At 46.3% G+C, this 24,266-nt stretch overlaps 1 protein-coding gene across 32 annotated transcripts in view; it reads left to right on the top strand.

Moving 5' to 3' along the window:
- Kcnma1 (potassium calcium-activated channel subfamily M alpha 1) overlaps positions 1-24,266 on the top strand; it is a 688,790-nt gene that overhangs the window by 455,760 nt on the left and 208,764 nt on the right. For all 32 annotated transcript variants that reach the window (XM_005083504.4, XM_005083494.4, XM_013123140.3 and 29 more), the window contains exons 6-9: positions 3,046-3,121; positions 13,903-13,978; positions 15,716-15,886; positions 18,250-18,341. In XM_005083504.4, coding sequence (XP_005083561.1) covers positions 3,046-3,121; positions 13,903-13,978; positions 15,716-15,886; positions 18,250-18,341 — 415 coding nt within the window. The remainder of the gene's footprint in view (positions 1-3,045; positions 3,122-13,902; positions 13,979-15,715; positions 15,887-18,249; positions 18,342-24,266) is intronic.

The following is a 24,266-nucleotide window of genomic DNA, read 5'->3' as shown; positions in this document are numbered from 1 at the left end:
TACAGGCCAGTGTGATCTGAGCATTTCTTCAGCTGAGTTCTCTCTTCTCAAATGACTACATTTGTGTCAAGTTGACAGTTAATGCTAACCGTCATACCCCCTCATTCCCTGTATGCCTAGCTTCATATTCACCCACCTCCACTGGAGAAAACACTTTATTGTATTATATGTTTGTTAGAGTGTGGCAATCTGCAAACACCAGCATTTTAAAATAAAATAAAAGAAATTCAGATCAAAGTTTAGGGAAGTGATATTCTATTTTTGGTTCCATAAATCATGCATATGTACCTGCATACACACACCCATCTGTGCATATAAACAGACTAGAGCATGTGTGTAGCTAAACTGGGAATAGCAGCCACATTGCTTTTCTATCCCAGCTGGCTACTTCAAGTTCTCTACCTGTCACTGTATGGCGTGGAGCCATGAGATCACTGAATGGCCCGAAGTCTGCAACTGTGCTCTCCAATCCTTAACCTCTGACCTGACTTAATGGCTTTGACTGATTGATCGGTTGATTGATTGATCGATCGATTGATGGACTGATTTTCACAGTCCAAGAAAACAACAAAGATGGGGTACTTGAAGATGTTTTCGTTGTTCTGGATTTTAGTCTTTCTGAGCTGCTTGAGCCACTGTTAAACATTAGGCCAGACGCTGTTAAACTTCTCAGTGTTGCCCAAGTGTTACTTGTGTCAGTTTTTCATCTGTGTCGACTGAGACAAACAACTGAGACGTGGGAAAGATGGGTTTGGGCTGGTAAGCATGGAGGTTTCCGCGAGCAGTAAACAGTGAATAGTGCGTGGTGGAATGAAGCTGCTCGCATCGTGGGGCTGGGAAATGGAAGGGAGAGAAGAGGAGGCTAGGATCCCGACATCTCCTTCTAGAGCATTCCCCTAATGGTCTGGCTTATAGTCCCAGGGCCCTATCTGTCCCACCACTTCCTGCTGGTGCCAGGGACCAGGCGTTTGGCACATGAGCTTTAGAGGACACTTAAGATTCAAAAGATAGCATTTGGCGCTTCCTGTTTCAATATCCACCCCAACACTGGTGCTTTCTACTCTGTGTTTAACTGAATACTTGAAAACAAAAAAAGGCGGGTACATCTTGGCTCTTCTAATCACAAACCATTGTTTGCATTTCTAGACAGCTCTCCTCTGTTGTGTTCTGGCTACAGCTTCTGTTGTCTGCAGTTGCCTTTTATTCCCCCATCGGGTCGCCCTGGTCTCCTCTCCATTGCTGTTTAGCACTGTGTGTGTGTGTGTGTGTGTGTGTGTGTGTGTGTGTGTGTGTGTGTGTGTGTGTGTGTGTCCCGCTTTGAGGCAGAGTCTGTTCAGATTGGGCTTTTGTCTGTGTTATCAAGCCTCCTGTCAGTCTGATATGACTGGGTCCTCAGCTTTCCCGGCCTCTTTCATCTCGCCTACCTCCATTCTCATGTCTGCCTGTTTGGGTTAATAACAACTATATAAATATCATTTAGCAAAGTACTAATATGCTTTCTGGACACCATCTCTTGCTCACAAAGTTGACTTCTTTTCAGATGAGAAATGTTGCCTTTGAGTCATTAGCATTTTCTCCTTCCTCCTTAGTGAGTCGGGCAGTCCTACCCCTGGACTGTAGGTTAATTTTTACTTGTTATTAAGAGTTCTACACCGTGCCGGTTAGAGCACTTTTGTTCAAGGAGGATGTACCCAGGCTTCACCCTAGGGGGTCTCTAGTGAATCTTAAGGCTTGCTTAGTCTCACCATGCAAATTAGATTTCCTTCCCTGCCTCCCTTGCAGGGAACAGAGTCAGCTCAGCTCACTGCTCAGTACTACACTTGGCACTTGGTGTGTTCCTGAAAGTCTGGTAGACAAAATCCCTGGGGGATTGGGTGCCCGAAGCTTGCTGGTGGCATTTGGCGAGGAGTTCTCCAGAGTAGTGGTAAATGTGTAAAAGCCCATGACTAATTCTGAATTGTTGCTTTGTTATTCGAGACAGAGTTTCTTTGTATAACCCTGGGTGTCACAGAAATTGCTCTGTAGTCCAGGCTGGCCACAAACTCATAGAAGATCTGCCTGCCTCTGTCTCCTGAGTGCTGGGATTAAAGGTGTGTGCCACCATTGCCCGGTAATTTGGAGTATTTTTTTTATCACCTGACTTTGAACTAGACAGAAATAGAGTGATCCTTGAAGAAAGAAAAGAAGAGACAAAAGAAAAAGCTGGATATGTGTGGTGGAACATCTCTGTAATCCCAGCACTTGGGAGGTAGAGGCTGGAGGATCTGGAGTTCAAGGACAGCCCTTACTATAGTTATTTTATGACCAACCTGGCTCATGACACCCTGGTTCTGAAAAATAAAACCTAAAACAATTCATTGATCATTGTCCCTCTCCACTTAGAAGCTGTAACTCTTTCATTAAAGAGAGACTACAGGTAGAAAACCATGGCCATCAGTGAAACAGAACTATTAAACTTTTGAATCCTGAAGTTGTGAGCTGTGGTAGCTTACTGATCTGTGCTTATTTTTCTCTTTTATTTTGTTTTTAATTGGGAGAAAATATAAAATATTGTAGAACATGGGTAGCTCTTTGGGCCATAGTCTTTTTTTATAGGCGCTGAAAATAAAGATTAAAAAAATTATCAGAGACATAAGGTGATCCGATTTATTCTTAATCTGCTGTTAAGCACAAGGGTTATCCTTAGTGAACACAGTTCCCAGTACTTTTCCGAAACCCCAATTCTGCCAGACCACTGGGTAGCTCGGAAACAGGACTTTTCAACGGGGGTCACCAGGAAGAGTATCCCCCTTAAAGTGGGCCCTCTCTTCTGGCTCAACCCCTTAATCTGGTTTCAAACAGTTCATATTGAACAAGAAAGCCCATTTATCAGCCAAGATTAAGCCAGTGGAGAATCAAAATGAAGCAGGAGGCCCAAGGTACTGGAGCATTCATCTTCTGCAGGGCCTTCGCAGCCCTTCCAACAGACGTGAGTGACCATGACCCAGGCTGTGAGCCTCACATCTAAACACTGGAAATAACCCCCTGTTCTGTTTCTCTTTACAGGCCTGAGATTTTTAAGAGCTCTCAGACTGATACAGTTTTCAGAAATTTTGCAGTTTCTGAATATCCTTAAGACAAGGTAAGATTCCCCTGCCCCTTTCTGGTTCCTGAGGGCCAGGTTGTAAATATCAAGTATACTTGCTTTTACCGTGGTAAAACAGTAGAGTTGTGTTAGTCGTGGGAAGAGCAGTCATAGAACTGGAGAGCGAACCTACTAAAGGAGGGCCTTGCATTGTTCTCTTCTGCAGGGCCAGGGAGAAATAAGAGGAAAGGGGAGATGTGGTTATGATCTGGGGAGGAAGATACAGTCTGGCAAGGTCACATGACTGGTATCTGGGCAACCAGTGAGGTTGCAACTTAAGCATCATGGGAGAGGTGCATCATGGATGAAGGATGTATTTGCTCATTGATTGGGATGTCCTTGCTGCCACGTCTTAAATGCCCCTTTAGTTACTACTAAACAAGAGATTGAACTTGGCCATAAAGGCAAGAGAAGCAATGCTCCTCGACAGGCAATCACGAACCTCATATGGCAAACAAAAAACCATTTCCTTCCTAAGTCTATTTGAGCTGTTTCACTTTATATCCATAGAGCCCTTGGGGGTGTGGGTTGTAGATTGCCTCGTGGGGAAAATCCTAAAAACCTCCAGGCAAATATACCAGTGCAGCATCTGTTAACTCCATTATGATCTGGAAAACACGGCTAGGACAGGAGCAGAAATCCCCTAGGGAATCCCATGCCTGGTGACTTGTCAGTGCCCAGAGTTGCCCTGGAACCCAGGCTGCATTACTGAACACACTAATAAAAGGGTTAGGCACACTCTAATGGGGAGTGAGTGCAGCTTATAAATGTCTATAGTAGGAAATTACATTTTAAGAAGACCCCTTCTAATGTTCCATTTCCTCTTTGGTTGGTCTTAATGAGTCTGATGAGTGACAGAAAGCAGGACACCTCTGCATTGTGTCATGCATAATTAATGTACCTGCTATTTGAGGTCATGGGCTCTGTGTTGGTTTCCTAGTCATGAAATGTGGAACCCAGCTTCTAGAATCTGATATGTCCAACAAGTGTGCCTTTATTTTGTTATTGTATCTCATTTTAATCCTAAATTCCCTCCCCAACTATACATCAATAAGAGATAAAAATGCACATTCTACAGTCAGGTCAAAATGTAAAAGCCACAAAGCTCACTTAAGGTGTTCCTTATCCCTTTATATTTTATCTTCTGAGGTAAAGATTTATGACTTCTCTACTTTTTGCTTTATAATAGCATTCATGGATAGTAATTTTTCTTTTTTTATTTAAATGAGGAACAAGCTTGTATTACATGTCAATCCCAGTTCCCTCTCCCTCCCCTCCTCCCCTGCCCCCCACAGACCCCCTGTCCCATCCCCTTTCTGCTTCCCAGTGAGGGTGAGGCCTTAAATGGATAGTAATTTTTAAAATTTTCTTTGAGCAATAGTAGCCTTACGCTTTGCCTTTTTTTTTTTTTTTTTTTTTTTTTTTTTTGGTTTTTACGAGACAGGGTTTCTTTGTATTGTTTTGGAGGCTATCGGTCCAGCCCGGCCTTGAACTCACAGAGATCCTCTTGCCTCTGCCTCCCGAGTGCTGGGATTAAAGGCGTGCGCCACCACCGCCCGGCTTTATAGATCTTTTATGCAATAGGCTTGTACAACTTTTGAAAAGAAATGATTAACAAAGCTAGCATATCTATCTGGGCCCTGTAATCCTAGCACCAGGGAGGCAGAGGCAGGTGGATCTCTGTGAATTTAAGGTCACCTGGGTCTATATATTGAGTTCCAAGTCAGCCAGCACTACACAGTGAGACCTTGACTTAAAAAAAATGTAACATATCTACTACTAACATATACTGAACTTGTGCACAAAGCTGATGTTTTTTCTAACTCTAGGGAGAGTTGATAAGTGTCCAGTACTGAACTTGGGCCTTGTCCTTAAGACTTATGTAGCAGGGGCGGACATGGGTTGTGTTGGAATGGACCCATTCACATGCTCTCACATGCCCTCAGGACTTTTCCTACTCATCGTTTACCTAATAAGTTAATGAGACTGTTCTTCTGTGATCCTGCGATTCTAGGAAAATTCCATTCCTCTGAGCAATAATGCAGCTAGAATGGTGTGGTGTTCTCGTCTTCATGTACACTCAGGGACAGTGAGGATAGAGCAGTGCTCCCGTCCTCACGCACACTCAGGGACAGTGCAGTGCTCCCGTCCTCACGCACACTCAGGGACAGTGCAGTGCTCCCGTCCTCAGGAACAGTGCAGGTAGAGCACTGCTCTTGGCCTCCCCGTTGGCACACAGGGCCTCTGCATCACCGTGATGTGCCATCTGGGTCTCTTGGACCAGCCTCGCACTTGGGGGCTCATGCATGTCCCACTCCTCAGCAAAGAGGGCCACTTGTTTAGATTCAGAAGTCAGATGTGGCTGCGCGGGACAACAGCGTCTTCGTAGTTATGTAGTTACAATGTCGATTCATTTTCTCGGTGAAGAAGGGACAGAGTGGAGGCTGCTGGCTAGGGAAGAGGGGAGAGTGCGCTTCCCACAGGCAGCAGTTTTCCAGCACAGTAGCTGCAATTGGGCTCCTGCAATCCTAGCCCTCAAATGGCTAGGACCCTCACTTCCCACACAAGAAATCCCTATTGTCAGGTAGTCTTTCCTCAGAACCCTGCAACGTGGATGTCCTGGGTTCCTGTTGTTTGCACTTATAACCAGGTGACTGTGTGATCCCTGGGGGTCTAAAGTGAGCATCTATGTATATAAAAGTTTATGTGTATGAGAATGCCACCGGTGAATCTTGTGACGAGAGACTGCATGGACAAGGGAACTCATGACCACATTTCCTGTCAGAGTGGTCAGTGTTCAAACAGGAGTGGGCCCAGGTCTGGAGGCACAGAGGGGCACTGCACTGGGCCTGGCAGAAGTTGTGTCCCAGGAAGGGTCTTTCTAAGGTGAAGAGAGAAAACCTGAGAAAATTAGGACTCTGTCATTCTACTGGGGCTGGAGGACGGCCTCAAGAAGGGTAGGAAACATAGGCTGAGATATTTGTAGGGAGCTCGCAGTGTGAAAACATGACACCTGTGGGACCTTTGAGTAATACCATGCTCCTAACTCCCTGTGGTTGAGCAAAGGAGGTTGAGTTTAGGGTTGGGGACCACAGCCTAGTCTCCAGGACCAGAGAAACACTTCCTTCAGCTGTGGGAACTTTAGACATGTTGGGTCACCTTTTTGGGGGGGTGCTCAACTATGCCTTTTGGTCACTCCAAGCCTGTTTCTCAAGGCTCTGTACAGGAAATGAAATCCTGGCTTTCTAGGGCTTTGACCCGGGGTAGCTTCTCTTGTGAGTTCTGTAGACCCCGATGCTTTCAGAGTGACCTTCTGGCAGGTGGTGGGGTGTGGAAGCTGTGTCATGTTTAAGGAGATTCTGTCTGGCTTTCTCTAGTGGTGAACCCCTGCTGATCTGTGGTATTAGGTAAGGCAGGAGGTTTTACAAATGTGATTTAAAAAGCATGGCTTTATTTTCTATTCTTCTATTGCTCCATTCAGCTCAGAACTGAAAGAAGTGGGACCCAGAAATAAATGTGAAGAGGAAGGGATGAAGAATTAAGAGGACAGCAGAGGGGACCAGAGTGGACAGGGGATGTTGTGTAGCCAGAATCAGGGCAAATGCCCAAACTGAGTCAAAAGAGGGCCTAAGGCACTCTGGCATGGCCTGTTTTAGGCAGATGAGAGATGTTAAGTCATCTGCCCGACTTGTTGGACATTCCTCAGTCATCCTGCAATCTGGTGGCATTCATCAGCAGTTTTCAATGCTGGGTCGTTTGCTCTACCACGAGACCCAAGTACAAGCTGTTTGTAGTCTTTAATTCCACATCTCGTTCAACATGGTCAGTAATGTTTATTAAAACATGGCTTACCTGTTACATTTGTTTCAAGATGAAAAATGCCTCATTGTTTCTTCTAATTGTTAATGTGCCCCCTGTGAACATCAGTGCCGTTTTATGTAAGAATGCAAAGAGAGAGGAAGGCACTCTATACGCTGTGGTGTGCTCAGGCAGCCAGTGCTCCCTAACATGCCAGTTTTACCTCCTGCGTAGCTCTGCGCACACCCACAGCCAGCTACCTACACAAAGCATGTAGGGGGCATTATTGGAATGAATTGCATTACATATATGACCTTAGAAATGGCTCCAAGGCAGTCTGTGCATCAGGATATTTGATATGATGATTACAAGGGAGGTGAGGTAGCAGCCACACCATGCCGTCACTTAGATTGATGGGTTATTTGGAGAGCAAAAAAGACCTGCTGAAGGACTTTAATTAGCAGAGAAAGTTTGGACACTTAACACTCTAAAAATCTCTGCTTCCCCTCGTTGTATACAGTGAAGTATCTAAGACTTCACAGATATGAAGACCAGAAAGGAGCAATCGCCCAGGGACGGGCTATTAGGGCCTAGCCTCAGAGCAGGTCATGTGGACAGGAGACTGGTATAGAGATAACTAAGAGACAGACTTGACACAGTCGAATTTGCTCCATTTTGAATCTCAAAGGTCATTAATCTCAGTTCAGCATAGTCTGGTCAACAATCCAGTTTGGGACACTTCATAGCTACTCAGCAAATGAAAAGAAAACAGGCTGTTGGCTCCTGGCTGCTTCCTCAAGCAGAAACAAGGGACAGGGACAGGGACAAATTCTTGCTTCCTTGTGCAAAGTGGCTGTCATTTTCAGGGTTAACCAGAATGCGTCTTCTGTCTGTAAGGGCAGGGATGAGGCCTGGGCAGCTTTGGCTTTACTGCTATAATCTTAGGTGTTAGACTCTCTTTCCAAGCACCCACAAGTCATGGTGAAGGTCACTGACCTATCGGATTCCTGCCTGCCCGTTGACAACTTGCTGTGTCCATTTGTGTCTAGTGGTAATCTGACTTTCATCTCTGTGCCAAAATTCCCGAGGAAAGAATGGTTTGGGCTCAGTTTCAGAGGTTTTCAGTTTATGTTCAGCTGGGTTTGTTGCTCCTATATGGTAGTGAGGTCACACCATAGCCACCTGGAGGGAGAGAGGATAAAGAAGTTGAGAATGGGAGAAGGCATTAGAGACAAGATGTAGCCACCAGGAATGCACCCCTTCTAACCTACTTCCTCCATCTAAACCCCATTTCCTAAAGATTTTAGACTCTCCCAAAATAGTACCACCTATAGTATACAGACACCTTGGGAGTCATTTCCTACTGTGGTGATTTGAATAAGAATGGCTGTCTCCTAGAGGCTCATGTATTAGAGTACTTGGTCTCCAAATTGGTGGCAGTGTTTGGGAAGGATTAGGAGATGTGACCTTGTTGGAGGAGGTATACCTCTGGGGGTGAGCCTTGAAGCTTCAAAAGCCCCCGCCTTCCCTGTTAGCGCTCTCTGCAGGTAAGGATGTAAGCCCCTGGCTTCAAAAGCCCCCGCCTTCCCTGTTAGCGCTCTCTGCAGGTAAGGATGTAAGCCCCTGGCTTCAAAAGCCCCTGCCTTCCCTGTTAGCGCTCTCTGCAGGTAAGGATGTAAGCCCCTGGCTTCAAAAGCCCCTGCCTTCCTTGTTAGCGCTCTCTGCAGGTAAGGATGTAAGCCCCTGGCTTCAAAAGCCCCCGCCTTCCCTGTTAGCGCTCTCTGCAGGTAAGGATGTAAGCCCCTGGCTTCAAAAGCCCCTGCCTTCCCTGTTAGCGCTCTCTGCAGGTAAGGATGTAAGCCCCTGGCTTCAAAAGCCCCTGCCTTCCCTGTTAGCGCTCTCTGCAGGCAAGGATGTAAGCCCCTGGCTTCAAAAGCCCCCGCCTTCCCTGTTAGCGCTCTCTGCAGGTAAGGATGTAAGCCCCTGGCTTCAAAGCCCCCGCCTTCCCTGTTAGCGCTCTCTGCAGGTAAGGATGTAAGCCCCTGGCTTCAAAAGCCCCTGCCTTCCCTGTTAGCGCTCTCTGCAGGTAAGGATGTAAGCCCCTGGCTTCAAAAGCCCCTGCCTTCCCTGTTAGCGCTCTCTGCAGGTAAGGATGTAAGCCCCTGGCTTCAAAAGCCCCTGCCTTCCTTGTTAGCGCTCTCTGCAGGTAAGGATGTAAGCCCCTGGCTTCAAAAGCCCCTGCCTTCCCTGTTAGCGCTCTCTGCAGGTAAGGATGTAAGCCCCTGGCTTCAAAAGCCCCTGCCTTCCCTGTTAGCGCTCTCTGCAGGTAAGGATGTAAGCCCCTGGCTTCAAAAGCCCCTGCCTTCCTTGTTAGCGCTCTCTGCAGGTAAGGATGTAAGCCCCTGGCTTCAAAAGCCCCCGCCTTCCCTGTTAGCGCTCTCTGCAGGTAAGGATGTAAGCCCCTGGCTTCAAAAGCCCCCGCCTTCCCTGTTAGCGCTCTCTGCAGGTAAGGATGTAAGCCCCTGGCTTCAAAAGCCCCTGCCTTCCTTGTTAGCGCTCTCTGCAGGTAAGGATGTAAGCCCCTGGCTTCAAAAGCCCCCGCCTTCCCTGTTAGCGCTCTCTGCAGGTAAGGATGTAAGCCCCTGGCTTCAAAAGCCCCCGCCTTCCCTGTTAGCGCTCTCTGCAGGTAAGGATGTAAGCCCCTGGCTTCAAAAGCCCCTGCCTTCCTTGTTAGCGCTCTCTGCAGGTAAGGATGTAAGCCCCTGGCTTCAAAAGCCCCCGCCTTCCCTGTTAGCGCTCTCTGCAGGTAAGGATGTAAGCCCCTGGCTTCAAAAGCCCCCGCCTTCCCTGTTAGCGCTCTCTGCAGGTAAGGATGTAAGCCCCTGGCTTCAAAAGCCCCTGCCTTCCTTGTTAGCGCTCTCTGCAGGTAAGGATGTAAGCCCCTGGCTTCAAAGCCCCTGCCTTCCCTGTTAGCGCTCTCTGCAGGTAAGGATGTAAGCCCCTGGCTTCAAAAGCCCCCGCCTTCCCTGTTAGCGCTCTCTGCAGGTAAGGATGTAAGCCCCTGGCTTCAAAAGCCCCCGCCTTCCCTGTTAGCGCTCTCTGCAGGTAAGGATGTAAGCCCCTGGCTTCAAAAGCCCCTGCCTTCCCTGTTAGCGCTCTCTGCAGGTAAGGATGTAAGCCCCTGGCTTCAAAAGCCCCCGCCTTCCCTGTTAGCGCTCTCTGCAGGTAAGGATGTAAGCCCCTGGCTTCAAAAGCCCCCGCCTTCCCTGTTAGCGCTCTCTGCAGGTAAGGATGTAAGCCCCTCGCTTCTGCTTGTTTGCCTGCTGCCATGCCCCAGCCACGATGGCTATGGATTGTAGACTTGCCCCAATAAGTGTATTTTTTTCCTGTCTTATCACAGCAATAGAAAAGTAACTAAGAATAATACCAAACCAGAACAGCCATGGAAAATTTATGTGTGGAAACACAAATATTACTTCTTTTAAAAGAGGTGCCAGGTTTTTATGATAGGATCACAATCTCTCCTTAAAGGCAAGGAGCTGGACTCTGCATGGTCAGAGCTCGGCACTGTGATGATTAATGGTTTCATGTTTTATCCAGGTCTTTGAGCTTGGCCATGAAGGCCACACATAGCCACCTCCAGTGACTCTTTGGCCACAAATGCACAACATTCTTCTCCTGGCAACCCCTCCCTCCCAAGCAGTTCTCTGTCACACGGCAAAGCCCGCATCACAGGGACAGAGAGCATTCACTGAGGGTTAGTCTTGTGTGCCTTGCTCGTAGCTCTCAGACATTGACTTGCTCATAGCTTAGTTTGCAAGTCCTCTTCCTCATGCAAGCAATCTGTGATACTCCTGATGTCATACAAATAATCAGATCTCAGCAACCTGGTCTGTCTCAGCAACAGTGATTAAATGTTCTGCACACAGCGAGAGCTCCCTTAAGCACCATTAATATCCCTGTGACAATCATTTAGAGATTAATAATCACCATATTTAGGCCATTTTCCCAAAGCACCAAGAGACTCAGAGACGTCAATAGATTTAATATCTTGAAATGACTCCACACAGTTGTTGATGGCGCAGTACATTTCCAGGCCCTGAGGATTTGGGAGTGTGTAAGTGACTCAATTAGGTGTTGAATTCTCCTTGGGGAAAGTGAGAGCAAAACATATATCCCTCCCTTTGCCACAGGCTACCTGTTCTCCCTACTTCTTCCTCTTCAACATCTGGTTGCATCTTAGGGGGCTTGCAAGGTAGAGACAGGGAAATGGGCAGCACTGCTTTGATATTCCACTCAGAAATTCCCAGGCAACAAGACATAGTGGCCAGTGAAGTAGGGTGAGCTGCTGGTTTGCCAGGGTCACTTCAGACGGCACTCAGCAGGCAGAGCCCTGGCGTGGTTTGTTTAACTTCCACCCTGCTGATCTCTGACTCACTGAACTGGCCTTCTGATAGAGAAGTCTGGAGCCAGTGAAGGGGACATCTAGCCTGGTCAGCCTTTCCATGCAGCAAAGAGGCAAGGACCCCACCATGCCCCAGCTACAGAGAGAGGGTTGCATGGAAATTGGTAAGAACATTATTTTGTTAGCTGGTGATTCTAGTCCTAGTCACAGAACTGACTTTGAGATGAGGCAAAGGGTAGAGTGATCTACTGGGGTGTCTGAAAAAGCTTAGAAGGTCAGGATCAGTCACAAGCATTTTTGCCCTCAAGAGTGCCAACTTCAAACCATGCATAAAGAGCCATGAAGCTCTAACTACATCAGGCCACAGAGTAGACATACCTGACCAGCTATGATGCTCTCAGAGAACATTCTGGATATAAGCCACTTCTGCTGTGTAACAGAACCCACCTCCAGAATGATTGGGTCCAAGAGGCATGACATCAGGCATGTTTGCACTCAGGCCTACTTTGGATTCTGCCTCTCTATCCATATTTTTTGGGCTTGTTTTTAGGAGGACTTCTCTAGGGTAGGTTGTTCAAATTTGTACTGGAGAAGGTCTAGAACTCTCTTCCATGGAGTTCCTGAAAAGCATGTCTGCTGGTGTGCAGCCAGTCTACTGGCTGAGGCTTTCACTGCCCACATTTCTTTGAACTTCTTAGTAAAGGGAGGTGTAAAGAGAAGCTCTTTCTTTGAGTGAAGCCTTTCCGCCAGCCTGGTTCTAGAGCTGCATCAGTCCCAAATAAACACACAGGAGGCTATATTAATTATGAAGCTGTTGGCTTTGCTTGTTTCTTACTGGCTAGCTCTGACTTAAGTAATTACCCCATAATTGTTAATCTAAGTATGTCTCTTACCGGAGAAGTTTCCGGGCTTCCTACCCCATGGCGTTACATCTTGACTCTCTTGTGTTTCTCCTTCCCAGAGTCCTCCTGGACTCCTAGTCCCACCTATCTTGATTCCCTATTGGCCAGACAGTGCTTTATTGACAAATGCACAGGACTTCCCCCCAACAGGGAGGAGCCTTTGAGTGATACCCTGGTCTCCTAGGTCAGGGGCTGTGGGGAGAGCTGATGGACAAACCACAGGTGACAGAAAAGACCCCTCCCCCCCAGCTTCCTATATTGTTTTCCCAAGTTACTTCTATGCAGCCTACCACTTACAAACTATGATTCCCAGACAAGCTAAATTAGCTCCCTAACCCTGTTTCCTAGGTGGTGAATGACAGTAGTGTGAGCATCTACCATGTGCGTTAGAGTAAAGGGTAAGAGTCTGAAGAGGGTGAAGGACTCAGCCAAGTTTTTAGCACATAACGACACTTCAGCAGACAGCAGGAACTACAAATGGTAATACTGCAGATGACCAAGGTGCACACCTTGAAAGGCCAGTCTCGCCCACAGCTTTGGAAGCACATACTCATCTTGCTCCTGAGCTCTTAGAATCCACTCTGGGCAAACCGAGACCATGGGTGCCTTTCTTTAGTTACATAAGTGTAAGCTCCGTGCTTGACCCAGGACAAATGATTATAACCTCTGTTGGGGGGGACCTCCCTTGCAAAACTTAGGCCATAGCCTCCACCCTGCTCTTTGCACTGTGCATTCAAGATCCAAGTTCCAGCAGCCATTAGTGAAGTTATTCTCAATGGCACTACACTGTGACTGTGGTGTGATAGATCCAACAGCAACCACTGTGTAACTCACCCTGTAAAACCGGTGAGTGTCCTAACCCCGCCGCCGTTGGCCTCAAAGGGTCCTGTGAAGATTGAGTCGATTACATCTAACACTCAGCATGGAGGTGCATGGGTTGAGCACTACATACACACTGTGAAAGTCTCCTATGTCACCGTCATTAATCCCCCAAGCTCTTAAAATGTTGGTGATGTTACCCAAGAGATAGAGATGGGCAGAAAGTGGGCAGTGGTACCATAGATAAATTGCCCGAGGTGAAGGGCTAACGTCTCCAGGGACTGCATTGGGCCAGGAGGCAGGAAATAAAAGTTCCTTTCTGCAAGATGAAAATGGTAGCAACTTCACTAAGAATAACCTTGGGACACCTGGAGGCATTTAAATAAGGATTGTTTGTTAGATCCCGTTGCTGAGTTGAGTTAGTTGTCTTGGATATAACAGTGTCAGGAGTCTACTGCATGGTGTCCCCTCGGAGGAGTTGGCTGCTGCTGTGATACAGGTTGTACTGTGATGCCCACAACACAGTGACTCAGATAAGAATAAAAATGTAAGTGGAAAGAGGAAAAACACTGAAAAAATAAGACAGGATATACAGAGGTACTGGAGACGTGGGGAATGTCAAATAAAGTGAAGGATATACAAATTTTATTTGCTCTTCTTCTTTTTTGTATATTTGGATAATTTTGTTCTAGAGAAAAGTTAATTTTTAACAAGTTTGAGGGCACTAATGTTGAGTCCCAGCTGTGACAGACCCTGTTGAGATTTTCACTCCTGACCAAGCAGGGGACGTTGTGACACCATCAGACAGCTTCTCTCTGTAACTCGGGACCTCTCTCTTTGTCTCCTTTGCACAGCAACTCCATCAAGCTGGTGAATCTGCTCTCCATATTTATCAGCACTTGGCTGACTGCAGCCGGGTTCATCCACTTGGTAAGTAGACTTGGCGACCTTGCCTTCCTGGCTGGCCTGGAGCAAGCCCTTGCAGAGCCATTTTATTATCTAACATTTGTTTCTTTGAAGAGAGACACGTTTGGTTGTAGACAGGAAAGAGGGACAAACCACAGAATTTTAGGAATCCCCTACCTTATACTCCCCCACAAACTAGTTCCAAATGGTGCATAATGTTAGCACAATCAACCTGTATTTTCCAGCATTTCCTGTATTGCTTCAAGGAGACTTGCAGTTTTCATTCTGTATGCAATAACTGTAGAAGGCCACAAGATGGCAGTGCTTCCACAGCAAACGCAAAGAAAAAGGTCTGGCAGCAAGCTCAAAGTTTGAACCATGAGCTCTTTGTAAACAACAAATTCAGATCCCTGAACCTGTCCCCACTTCTCCCTCCCAAAAAGTTGCCTTTGCTTCTCGTACTTTATGACTTGTCAAGTTGTTTCAAACCCCGCAAACGTTATTTTTAAGGCTCTTTGAATGCTCTTACTAAGCCCAACCCTTCTCAGGGACACGCCCAGGATTTTTCCTGCCTGCTTTCAGAAAGCATAGTTACTATTGAATGCACGTTTCATATGCGCATAAGCTGTTACAACCGGAAGGAACCCACCAGACTGTAAAACTTGGAATAAATGACCTCCGCTCCATCATCTGCTAAGCCACATAATTGGGGGTTTTACACAAGGTTTTAAAATATATATGTTTATTTTAAATTATGTGTATGCCTATGTGCCTGTGTAGGGATATGTGCACATGTGTGGGTGTGCCCATGGTGGCAAGAAGAGGGTTTTAAATCTTTAAATCTAAGAAGAGCTATATTTAGGAGATTGCAAACTGCTCAGAGTGAATGCTGGGAACTGTACTCCAGTCCTGTGTAAGAGTAATATATGCTCTTAACCACTAAACTACCTCTCCAGTCCCTACCCAACAATTTATAATGGAGGCAGTCTAGTCAGATCTCACCCTTTGTCATCCTAATTCCTGCTGAAGCCAATTACTAAGAGCAGTCTGCCTTTCCAGGCTCTGGTTCCCTAAATCCAGCTGAACACCCACTGCTGGGTTCCAGCTTCACTCACAGGGTTGAGTAGCTATGCAGACCTCAGGAACTCTGCAGCCCCAATTGAACCTACTGATAGCCCTTTACCGAAAGTCTGCAGGGCATTTGATCTAGAGACTGTGCGATGCAATTCCCAGGAGTTCACACTTGGGGTTCCAGAGGGAGGTTCCAGATTTGAAAGTGCAGAATTGCCAGTGAGCTTCTGCAAAGAAAGCTACTGCAGTCTCAGAAGAGGAAATGATCTTTGGGGTTCAGGCAGAACCTGAGCTGGGTCTGATGTCCTTAGATACAATGTTCGAGGATATCCCGGGAGAAAGGTAAAGGAGCTGCCCACCCCTGCCTTATAAGGAATTCTGAGAAGAAGGCCAGAGCATCGGGACTTGTTCAGGAAAGCACACCAGGGGTGTTTCTCCTGATCCCCTCTCCTTGGTGCCCCCGGCAGTCAGAGGGCAGCCCCTGTTGCTATATCTACTTCCTGTTCTCTGAGGGTTTCTGGGACATCACTCCTCAGTGACTAGCACAGGGAATCATCTATCCTGTACCGAGAATAAGAAGCTTATGCAGAAACAGCCCTCTGGAGCCCTGGGCTTCCTGGTTTCTATATTCAACACAAATGGACACCTGACAGTTTCTTTTTCTCCCCACCCCTTATCCTCTTGCTGTAGGTGGAGAATTCAGGGGACCCATGGGAAAATTTTCAAAACAACCAGGCGCTTACGTACTGGGAATGTGTCTACTTACTAATGGTCACAATGTCTACAGTGGGCTACGGGGATGTTTATGCAAAAACGACGCTTGGACGCCTCTTCATGGTCTTCTTCATTCTCGGGGGACTGGTAAAAAAACCCTCTTTCTTATTATGTCCATTTTAATGGTTATTAATATTTGCTACTACCCACTTCTGTAGGCTTTGTGTTTTTTATGTGTTCTGCACTGGAAGCAAGTAACTGCCTTAATGCAACCAACCAGGCAAACTAAATCCATACACTATGGTGACTGTGTTGTATTTATCCGTAGTGTTATGCTTGTCCCTCAGACCCAGGCATATTGTCCTCATAGCTAGGAGCAAACCTAACTGTCTAAGGGGATAGATGCCTTTAATAAAGTGTCCTTTGGTAGTGGGATTCAGGTAGAGTTGCTGCTACTGACTCTGGTAGATGGTGCTCTCCAGACTCTGCAGACAGATAGCAGTTTTGAGAGTTCCCCTCCCCTTTATGTTCCTCCGAAAACTTCCAACAAACACTGTGGCTGGCACAGGGTCCCTTCATTTAGGAAATGTCACTATTGTTAGGACATGACTAGGTCCAAAGCCCACTCCATTTCTCCCTGTGAAACTGGCTTCACTGGTCCCTATGCAGGAAGAGGCCATTGCGTATGATGTGATTCCAGGGAATTTCCAGGCAACACACCAGCGGTTGCTGCATTTTGTCTTTCAAAGTAGCTCATAATGAAATATGATTTTTTTTCTGGGTATGAGGTAAGTGATTACTAGTCCACACACAGCTGCCACGTATGTGCACTGCACACACATTTATATGAAGCAATGCATGCATTTCTCTCTGTTCTGTATGCATGGGGCATATACATTTTGAAAATGTGTATAAATGTGTGTGGTGGTGGACATTAACACCATTTCTGCGGGAGCCATAGATAAGGAAGCCCCATTATCCAGCCACAGGACAGTCTTGTTGGGCAAAACATGGCAGCTTTGTGTCTCCTTGCTATCCTTTCCTCTTGTGTGATTTCCAAAGTTGACTTCTTATGCTTTTTAGTCATTTTAAATGAACATGTTTATTTCTAATCCTCTTTTAGTATTAGTGTCTTTAGCCACTCATAAAAATATTCCCCTTTGAGTGTTATTTGGAAGGGCTTTTCTGACAAAATATGTGTGTGTGTGTGTGTTGTGTGTGCATAGGTGTATGTGTGTGTGTCTGGCTGTGCATGTGTGCACATGCATGTGTGTACATGTCTGAGTGCCTGTGCATGTGTGCTTGTGTGTGCATGTGTGTGTGCATGCGTGTGTATGTGTGTGTGCGCATGCACTTGTGTGTGTATTGTGTGTGTGTGTGTTGTGTGCATGGGTGTGTGTGCGTGTGTCTGGCTGGGCATGTGTGCACATGCATGTGTGTGCATGTCTGAGTGCCTGTGCATGTGTGCTTGTGTGTGTCCGTCCATGCATATGTGTGCATGTGTATGCATGCATGTGTGTGTGAGTGAATGGGTGTGCTTTTGCCAGTCTGTGCACCTCTTAGCCACTCCCCTTCAGGAAGAAGACATTAGCTCATTTACTCTTGTCTCCTTTATATTATTTTTGTATTTTATTTTTAAATTTAAATTTAAATTAGAAAAAAGGTTGTTTCACATGTCAATTCCAGGTCTCTCTCCCTTTCCCTCTCCTCCTCCCGTGCCCTCCCACCAACCCTCTCCAATATCCCCTCATTTCCCCAGGGAGGGTGAGGCCCTCCATGGGGGTGTCCATAGTCTGTCATTTTATCCAGGGCAGGGCCTAGACCCTCCCCCAAGAGTTCAGGGTGAGAGTGCATCTCTCATTGTTGGATGGGAGTCCAAAGTCCATTTGTATACCCAGGATAAATACTGATCTACTACCTAAGGCCCCATAGATTGCCTAGGCCTCCTCACTGACACCCACATTCAGGGGGTCTTGGTCAGTCCCATGCTGATTCCCAGCCATCAGCCTGGGATTCAGGAGCTAACCCTTGTCAGGTCAGCTGTTTCTGGAGTTAAACCAGCCCAGTTTTAACCCCTTTGCTCATCAGTCCTCCCTCTCTGTCACTGGATTCCTTGAGTTCAGCTCAGTGTTTAGCTGTGGGAGTCTGCCTCTGCTTCCATCAGCCACTAAATGAAGTTTCTGTTTCCCAGACTCTCTGGCCATGGGACTGTAGGCTGGCACTCCCCAGATCTATGTCTAAAATCCATACATGAGGGAGTACATGTGTCTTGACTATGATTTGCTGTTGTTTTCTAGTCCTCTAGGTTGACTCCTGCTTGTTTCATCCCATGCATTTTCAGGAACTTTCCCCTTTGTCCTGTTATTTTTGTATAATCCAACACATGAATACGCATCTTCACAGGTCTAATCCTTTTGTGTTTTCAGATCTTAGTATCCCCCCTCTGAAAAGGTCACCCTTTCTTTGGCCTGTCTTTTTAGTCTCTCTTCTGTCTCCCCTCTTCTCCTTAGGCCATGTTTGCCAGCTACGTCCCTGAAATCATAGAGTTAATAGGAAACCGCAAGAAATACGGGGGCTCCTATAGCGCGGTTAGTGGAAGAAAGTAAGTATGCCAAGGGGTTTCTCGGCCCCTGCGGCCGGCATAGGAGCCTCTCTGCATGCCGTTTCTGTTTGGCTCTTGTTTCTTTGTCTCATGCATGTAGGCAATGTTTGCCCGCTACGTGCCCGAAATTGCTGCTCTCATCCTGAATCGGAATAAATTCGGCGGGACTTTTAACAAACATGGAGGCAGAAAGTAAGTCAGTTGCACCAGAGGAGATATGCTTGAGTGATTTGTTGAGTCCCCATGCCTGTGACATTGGACCATGCCCCTACCCACACCCTGCCCACTTGTTTAATGAGGGAGAGTGTGCATTCTGCCTTGGCGTGGTTTCAGAGCACAGGAGATGGCTGGACCATCTTTGAGGTCTTATGACCATTCACAATTTCCAAGAGATAATAGTGAATTTATTTAAAGGGGTCCATGTGCACCTAACCTCATCCTTAACATACAAACCAAGCTCATTTTATGAGTAGGTGATATGATAAAATTCTGGTCCCTCCAACTGAGGTGGCATCATCATATTCGGTGCATGTACTAATGTGGGCCGTACAAGGCCTGGCCCATCTTCCCTGTGGAATACTTGTGACCACCAGGAAACGCTTGTTGAAGGGTCTCATCATACAGTGGGAGCGTCTCCAGGGCAGGACTTGTTACGGTTGTGGTGTCAGAGTGCATGTTTGAGTTCCCAAACGTGAAGCTTGTTCTTGGGTCACTTTATCAGCATCAGGATCAGGCATGGGTCCAGTGGGGACGAGGAGTTTTACTCCAATGCTGATAGCAGGGCCTTAGTCTCTTGACCCACTGCCAGAGGCCCATCCCAACAGAGGAGTGTTGGTGGGAGGATGGGGTGGCTGCAACTGTCTTCAAAAGTCAACAAATACCCTGTTTGAAAGCTTTCAGAAGGCCATTCTGCTTTGTTTTTATTTCAGGGTGTGGCATGCATAGAATGAAATGGTCATGCATTCTGTGTACACCTAGAAGAATGTGCACTGACCTATGTCCCAGGCACTGTCATCCACATGTGTATTAAAGCAGGACAACTGTGCCATTCATGCCCATCCCCCACCCCCATGTCCCACCAGGAGCTCTTTTATCGTATTACTTATTCTTACTTGTTGTCACATTATTAGCTTAGTTCAGTGTTTAAGAGGACCAGAAGGTGGCCTATAGGAAATGCCTTTCCCCCATGTCTGCCCCTCCTGTCTTGACAGTTGGCCGTGCTGGATGGAGCTCAGGGAGCTTCTCTGTGATTACTGAGTCCAACACGCTCTGAGCTCAGGTGTCCAGTCCTCTGTTCAGAAAATGAGGAGGTGGAGAGAGGGCTCATTTCCTTGAACTACCCACAAGACAGCAGTTTTCTCTCATAGACAGAGGACAGTGGGAAAGGAGGCCAGTTGGCATCTTCTCGGGAAGGCAACTCATCTCCCTATCTCCCCCCATAGGCCTCTCCCCTTCCTATTATCTTAGCAGTCCTGGAAAAGGTTAGAACCAAGCTGTCCTGAAGCCTGGTCCATTGGTTTGTTCCAAAAGGCCAAATAAGCCCAAAGATTCCCTCTCCGTCATTTATCTCAAACCAAGAGGAAAACAGCCTCCTAATTTTGTGTGCCTTTGAGATCTGGACAGGTCTCTGTAAAGTGGAAGGTATTCTGAGACTCCCAGGGCCCCATTAGAGCTGTTCCAGCCCCGTGGTCTCAGCCAGCATCTCCTTAACCCTGTCCCCAATCACGTCAATAAAATCAATGACTTTGAAATCTAAGTTGAAAGTATTTCTTGACTCTCATTCCAGGTGGAATTTTTTCCTCTTCTTCAGAATAGTGTCTGTGACCCAATATGGGTGGGCTGTTGGCTGACAGATTCTGTTGATGGGTGGCCCAAATGAGGCCTTAAGACCAGTACTCAGTAGCCTGCCATGGTCTGATCTGGTCAGGTTTAAAGGCTGGCATGTCTGCCCACCTGCTGTGAGCTTTAGATCACAGAGCCCCTCCAGTCTAGTTCTGACTCTGTAATCCTTTATCACTGCTTTTAGCCTGCTTCCCCCTCCTCCCTCTTTTTCTTGTCCCTTTATGAAAATACATTTTGCTTTTAACGTTCTCTTTTGGGTCTCCAATGTCCCCAGACCCTTTGGGAATAGGGTATGTCCTGTCATCAACACCGGGCTGTTCCCTTTACTTTATGCATTGTTTCCTGGTTCAAAAGCTAATTACCAAGTAGTTTAAAGAAGCCCTTGGTCACTTAGATCTTTCATCAGAAAATATAAGCTTGGGAAAGGAATGGTAATAAAGGGCCATTAGCACCCTTTGTTTGATGTTGTTTTTCCAGTCAGTAGAACAAGATTGATGAAATGTTATGTTTGGCCAAAATTTGAGTTTTCATTTGGAATTCAGTGTTGAGAGAATGGGCTGTCAGAATCAATAAGTTTCCTTTCGCTTGGGATATGGGCATGTGGTAGTAATTAGCAATATAAGGTCTTTACTTGAGCAACGAAGCATGGATTCTGGCAGCAAACATAATGAGAAACTACAGTTGTTCTATTTCGAACGTCAAAAAGTTTCCAGATAAAATTAAATGCATTTGCAAAAGGAAAGGAGCTTAACTTTGTTGAGAGCTGGAGTTTAGACTCTTAAAATAGCAGGTAGCACTTTGAGTTTTTGTGCATGTAAAAATGTATGGACTGTTCCCATCCACACACATATACATGCTACTCCCCAGGACTGTGTTCAGCTGATGCCTAGAAAACAACTTAAATGTTTACACAGTCAAGAGATCTTTTTGGTGTATGCATATTTTATTCAGAAGTAACCACTCACAATTTGCCAGACAACTGAAGGTAACTTATTACCCCAAACTGCAAAGACATAGAAATCTGAAATCCAAAGATTATTCAGATAAGTATTTTTATTTAAGTAATAAACAAGTAAGATGGAGAAATTTAGGGCTTGGAGGGTACAATAGCCCTATTGTGGAATATGGAGGTTTCTTTGGTGCTTCCTTGTGAGTTTTAATCAATGTGTTTGGCACAATATAATATTTTCTGTTGCATTCCCACAACTTCCTCCCCATCCACATGGAATCAGCAGCCTGACAAGGCCTCTTCATTAGTCATCACACCCCAGGTCATCCATCCCAGCACTAGGTACGGATACCCATAAATGTGCCAGCTATCACATAACTTATTCAGGATTCCTAAGAATTGGCTTGAGTGTTAACCACTGAAGGGTTCAATCAGTGACCATGAAAGCTATCCAAGTTGGGAATATTGGGGACAATTAGCTTCTTGGATTGAGACCGTAAATCTTATTCAGTTTAGTAGCCCTCTTACAATCGTGCCTGCCGCCCAAAGGCCTTTGACTCTGTCTCCTCCCTTCATATACATTGAAGCCACTCTGAGGCGGTGGAGGCTTGGGTCACACTGAGACTCCCATGGCCTTGGGGTCCTTAGTTTACTGTCTTTCTCCTCTCACAGCCTCTTGCAGTTTTCCCTAGAGGTTTCCTCTCTGAGTGTAATTCATTCTACTCCTGGTTAGTTTATGAGAACTGACAAGATCATGGTCCAAGGTCATATAGCCAAGGGCCATGGAAAATAATTGGCCACAGAGAGGAATCTGTCAGCTGTAACCCCTGGATAGAGACAGCACAGCTGGGGAGCCATCCAGGCCTTGGATTTCCCATGATGTGGCTTTAGTGGCCCCAAAATGAGGTAGTCCTGACCCAGTCTTTGGGAGAAAGAGAACAGGATGGGTTTAGAGGGCTCCATGGATATTTTGGAAGCCAAATGCTGAGAGAACCTGTGGAGAAGAATGAATAATAAAAGACAAGGGGTGGACAAAAGGAGAACAGGAAACTGAATGTAATTATCTTGGAGGAAAAATCTCCATGGTGACACCCCATTCTAGAGTGGGGCATGTGTATCACAGCCAAACCACATCTTGCTCCAAGGCAAGAAATCCATGTCTGGAGCCCCAGTGCTAAGTGTCTATTAGGCAAGTTTTGATGTCTGTATGCTGGACTATGTTGAGGTCTTGTGACCATTCATGATTTCCAGAAGATAACAGTGAATTTACTTAAGGGATCCATGTGTACCTGGGATCACGTTTTTACCGTCCTCTGGACCCAGTGCTTCAAGGGTGTAGAGGGTGACTGTATCTCCTGCACAACCCGCCTGGTCATTGCTGTCTCCAGGAGGCTCAGGCTCATGTGCATCTTCGGTTTCTTATGACTGGGTCCTAGTTTAGCCTTTGCTCTTCTCACTCATGGCTTTCCCCCTTGCTGAGACCCCTGCTCTGGGCATCCTTCTGCCTACTTACTGCTTGGATCAACATGGGCTTCCTCCTACCTTCATGTTTTACCCCCCAGTGGTCGTAGGCCTTTTTTTTTTTTTTTTTTTAAGAACAGGGCATTGAAAAGGCTTGAAAATGGTTGTTTCTTTAGAAAGATTCATTTAACTTACCGTCTCTGTGGTCTACCCTTGCTCTAAGGAGAGTCACCATGTGTCATTCCTTAGAGTTTATTTATCTCACATGTGTTTATTGAGTGCCTGCTCCTCTGTGCCAGGCATTGGGGACAGATACATTCTAGCACACCCATTAAACCCTCCTCTGTTGCTGTCTCTTGAGCTCCATGCTGTCTGGCCACTCACTTGACTGGGAAGTTCAGCTCAAAAGCTTATTTAAACCCACCTCAGTTCCTCGAGAATCATCCTACCATGCTGTGGTTGCTCTCCGGCCTGGCCTCCAGTCCGCAGCAGTGGGATTTAGGTTGATTCATGTGGTGTTAACTTGGCCTGATGCCACGGGTCTGCTTTCCTTTCCTGTTTACTTGAGTCTCGGGTGACATTCACTCTCACTTCTCCCCGGGCTGGACAAGGTGGACTGCTCTTGGGAGGGATGTTTCTTATAGGATGTCATTTACGATTTCTCTATCTCAGACATCGCTCATGTTGAAATGGGACTGAAGTCTTGTATTTTACACAATCTTTGATCCCTTGTCAGGAAAGCCATTGAGCACTCTCCTCTCATAGTCCACGTGACTCCCCAGCAATATCTTAAGATTCCTAGATTTTAAAAACCATAAATTAGCAAATCATCAACATATCACCGGGAAGGCTCATCTGGTAGCGATTGTAGTCAGAAGGAAACATGGGCCCTAATAACTGATTTTCACAAAGATACAAAGAATTGTAGACAGACAGATACAGTAAATAGGAAGACAAATAGGTAATTCAAGCTGACACACCATCTTGAACTGATTAAGCCTTCTGCTTTGATTAGCATTAAACTTTTTGGGAAAGGGGAAAAAGAAAAAGAAATGAGATTGCCCCAATACTTTGGGAAAATGACCCCTGGTGACTTCTGAAATTGGGTACCAAGAGGCAGACCCAAAGCGTTTGTCATTAGATACATGATGTAGTGCTCCGGATAGTCCTTTCCACTGGCAGGGGTCTCAGTGGGTGTGGATGTGATGCTTCTTCTTGGCATCTGCTTTGGATTCTCCTAGGCCACATCCTCAGTCCCTTAAAGACTTGAATGTCTCTTGAGAAGTAACGTTGTTGCATAGTCAGTCAGTCTCCTGCTAATGCTGATGGGATGAAGGCCTCCCCCCAACTCCCCTTCCCTGCTGTCTCTCTTCCCTTCCACACACTCATCAAGATGTTCCGCCTATTGTTCTCCAAACAAGAATAGAAAAGGAGGTGGGAGATGAACTGGGTATCCCCCCAAAAAAGCCATGTTCAAACCTAGAGTTTTGCTTTCAAATATTCTTGCTTCCACTTACAAAGGAATCCTGATTATGAATTTTCTAATTATAATCCCTAAAGATTCTTTCTGCTCAGCCTCATGTTTGATGGAGTGATGTAAGCATCTGAGACTAAGTCGCACCCCACTTTCTGTCTTCCTGCCATGCCATTCATGCTGATAGAAGTCTTTCCAG

The sequence above is a fragment of the Mesocricetus auratus genome, unplaced genomic scaffold (assembly GCF_017639785.1).
Source record: "Mesocricetus auratus isolate SY011 unplaced genomic scaffold, BCM_Maur_2.0 Super-Scaffold_100053, whole genome shotgun sequence".
Classification (NCBI taxonomy): domain Eukaryota; kingdom Metazoa; phylum Chordata; class Mammalia; order Rodentia; family Cricetidae; genus Mesocricetus; species Mesocricetus auratus.
Note: the sequence above shows the minus strand (reverse complement) of the source record. Positions and strands in the feature narration are given on the sequence as shown.